This window comes from Thalia democratica, chromosome 9 (genome assembly GCF_965202585.1).
Source record: "Thalia democratica chromosome 9, ktThaDemo2.hap1.1, whole genome shotgun sequence".
Classification (NCBI taxonomy): domain Eukaryota; kingdom Metazoa; phylum Chordata; class Thaliacea; order Salpida; family Salpidae; genus Thalia; species Thalia democratica.
In genome coordinates this window covers 19,881,379-19,884,995 of record NC_139173.1, presented here as the reverse complement: position 1 = coordinate 19,884,995, position 3,617 = coordinate 19,881,379, and the positions used below count along the sequence as shown (strand labels likewise).

At 28.6% G+C, this 3,617-nt stretch overlaps 1 protein-coding gene across 1 annotated transcript; it reads right to left on the bottom strand.

Moving 5' to 3' along the window:
* Positions 1-1,670: 1,670 nt before the first annotated feature.
* LOC145844890 (kelch-like protein 38) lies at positions 1,671-2,609 on the bottom strand. Its single transcript, XM_082952309.1, has one exon. The coding sequence runs from the start codon at positions 2,607-2,609 to the stop codon at positions 1,671-1,673; it is 939 nt and encodes a 312-aa protein (XP_082808435.1).
* Between the last annotated feature and the right edge of the window lie 1,008 nt (positions 2,610-3,617).

Genomic DNA, 3,617 nt, shown 5'->3' with positions numbered 1-3,617 from the left:
TGAGGGTTAAACTTTGTTTCGTCTATATAAATTAACTAATGTAAATAATTTGAAGTAACAATAATGAAATAAAATATAAATGACTTGATCTTTTTAAAAAAATTTTCAGATTTTCCATTTTTATTGTCTTTTTCAAAAAAATAATAGCTTCATAATCTACTAGATGTAGCTAAATTTCAAGTGTTCAGCTAAGATCATACTAGTTAAAAGAAGTAATTTTTAGATTTTAACTTTAAAGTTAAGCAGTTTGAGAACGAGTTAAATATGGACTAAGACACTTTTGAAAAAAGGTTCATTTTCAAAATAAAGAATAAAAGGAAAAATAAATAACTAAAAATAAGAAGATATAGAGACTAATAAAAAAAAGAAAAAAAATACCAACCGATGCTAAGGGTTAGGGGTAACAGTGTAATACTATTGGCATTTTCTCTTTTCGAGAGAGCTATCTTGTATTTAAAGTAAAATCTTACTTAAAACTAGCTTTTAGTTTTGGCTGCGTAGCAGCAACTTTCAGTCATGGCGGCTTTTCGCTGCTTTTAGTTGTGAATGGTTTCAATCTTGTTTATCGAGTTTAGTTCGCTTTTAGAACACTTTATGAGTTTATTTTAAACAAACACTTAGTTTTCAGCTACTTTGATTTATGTATTTTAGTCTTTTAAAGAATAAATAACTCGATTCATTGGCCTTATGTTGTATAGTACTTTTATCACCTTTTTGTTTCGCAATTTCATTGTAGATACATTCATTATCACAGACTCGAATTACGTTTAACATTAGTATAAGTACTTATTTATTAAACCTCTAGTAAATAGTAACTAAGTCATATTAGTCTATTTATCAAATAAACTTTAATCGTTAGCTTGGGGACATCTATTATACAAGTAAAAGCGCACGCTGCGCTATCTACCAGGCCCCTAACATTGTATAAGTAGAACACCCTGCTAGCGATAACAGTGATACTTAAAATAAGTAAGTAAAAGTAAAATAAATATGTATTTAAAAAAACTAGAAAAAAAAAATAAAAAAACAAAAAAATAGTTACCGACCGAGGGTAACAAGGAAAAAAAATCTAAAAAAAATTATTGATCAAAAAAAAAAAAAAACAAAAAATTAGTTCTAAAAAAACCCAAAAATACAATTGACCTAGAGTAAGGGGTAATGGTGGTAGTAAAAACAAAGTTTAAAAAATTTTCAACCTGTGCAAAAATTTCTTCGTGCAAGTTAGACTCCTACCCAAGCAGTTTAGTTTAAACAATTTTTAAACCATAATTTTTTAGGTACATAACTACTTATATTAAAAATACTTTTTAGATATTATTATTTAAAAAAAAATTTTTTATACTAAAATAAAAGATGATTAAGTTTCATCGATAGATAATACAAAATGCTTTTACATAAAAGAAAAATTGAAATCAAGTTTAATTTTACCATTCAAAAATTTATTTAAAAAAAACTAAACTCATATTCCTAATGAGAAGATTATCTATTTTAGAAGCAACATTTTTATAAAGTTATTAGATAATAAGTTAGATGTTTTTCCTGCTCGTACACATTACACAAAGACCTAATTACATTAAAAATAAAAGGCTAAAGGACAAAACTACGGATTTTAAATCTAAACGGTTATAAAAAAAAATGACATGACTATTTTTTAAACTATATAGTAAATTTCAATAGCAAGGTATTTTCACGTGTGAACAACCCATTAAAGAATCTTTTAATTTTTGGTATGGTTTTTCAGTCCACTCGTTTTTGTCGACATCGTAACACAAAAGTGCTGTTGTACTTTCATCCATCACAAAAATTTTGTTTCCCATTGAAATAGCAGCGCTACAACTGTTTATAACAGGCGACTTAAGAACAGAAAACTTTTTACAGTTGCTATCATATACTTCACAAGACGAACCGATCACAAACAATTTGCTTCCCAAAACAATTAAACTGAGATCTCTTTTTCTCTTTATCATACTTGGCATCATCAGCCATTTTTCGGAAATTAAGTCATACGTTTCGACGGTATTTAAAATATCAAGACTAGTATCTCTTCCACCACAAACTACAATTCTTCCCTCAAAAACGACACTAGCCGCATATTTTCTTGCTTCTAACATTTCAACACTTTTTTGCCAACTGAAACCTTTTGGATTGAATTTAAAGCAGGAACTGGTCGGTAGCTTAAGTCCACCGCCCATAATAAAAATATTGTCTACAAACGCACAAGCACAAAACAAAGTACGACTGTCAGGCATGTTAGCTACAAAACTCCAAGTTTGAGATGCAAGCGAGTACATTTCAACAGACATCACCGGAATGCCATTTCCATTGTCCCACTGAAGCCCCCCAAACACGTAAACTGCTTTTTTAAAATACACTGCTTTGTGATCGTTCCTGCTTTCCATCATCGACGGAAGAACTTTGTCAATTTTAAAGTTTTCCCCTTCAAGCTGGTTGACAACATTGTCAGCTGTTGCCTGCCCATTAATGTTATTCGTGAAACCACAAAACAACCAGTTAAATTCGATATGGTCACAGTATCTATTTGTAAGAAAAGTTTTACATTTTTCTCCCGAAAGTAAGCTATCTTTTTGTTTCAAAACTTTTTTCAACATCGCTATACAGTCGTCGCTTTTAGAAAAAGATAAAGACTTGTTTAAAATAAACAACAAAGCATCCTCTGATAGTAAATGAAGACGGACTTTCATAAGAAGTTCTTTTGCAAACTTGCTGCGTTGTTCACTTTTGTATTGAATCCAGGCGTCGGCGGCATTGAAAACTTCAATTTCTGAATGAACATGTAAGTCGGAACTTTTTAGTATTTCCTCAAAAAAAATGTAGTCTAGTTCTAAGAAGTTAGTATTTTGAACTACTATTTGGAAACAACGTTTTAAATAACTAGAGCTAGCTTCAACTAAACTTCTTAGATTATACACTTTAGCTATTTGATAAAAAGTGGCAACGTTTGCAACAGAAATATTTTTTAGGAAATATTCGCTTGACCGTGTGTTTTCCTCTAGCAAAATCTTGTTCAGTTTTAAAACTTGGACAAAAACATGATTGTCTAGTTTTCTTCTGTCTAAAAATAAATAAAACAATAGTTTTTAGCAAGTACTATTAGTAGTTAGTTTTATAAGTATAAAATGATTATGGTATTCACCTGATTATGATTATGAAAAATTTATTTGAAATAAAAAATTAAATATACATTTAATTAGTTCATCTTTTATAAGTTTACTAGATACACCAAACTTTTTACAAATACATCAACCTTACTTGTTGTCTTAGTACAAAATAAAACTTAAAACGTATAGATATGTATTAAAGCAGTAAAAAATAATCATAAATAAAAGTACTAAACCTGTTTTTACCGATATAGTTACGTAAGTAACTTCTGTATATTTTTGAAATTTTTACTTAGTTTTTAGCCACATTTTAAGTAAAAAACATGTTTGTACTTTCGATTTTAGAAAACAAAGATAATTTTTATAAAAACTTTTTGAAAAATTTAAAAATCAAATTTAAGCTTTTACAAATATAATACAGCTCGTTGGGTTATTTTAAACAAACAGTACTATGTTAAACTTCTCACCTGTTTTAGTAAAAACATTTGAAGATCGTAG

Excerpts from the sequence above, each read along its gene's own strand:
- LOC145844890 (XM_082952309.1), bottom strand. The coding sequence starts at position 2,609 with ATGTTGAAAAAAGTTTTGAAACAAAAAGATAGCTTACTTTCGGGAGAA.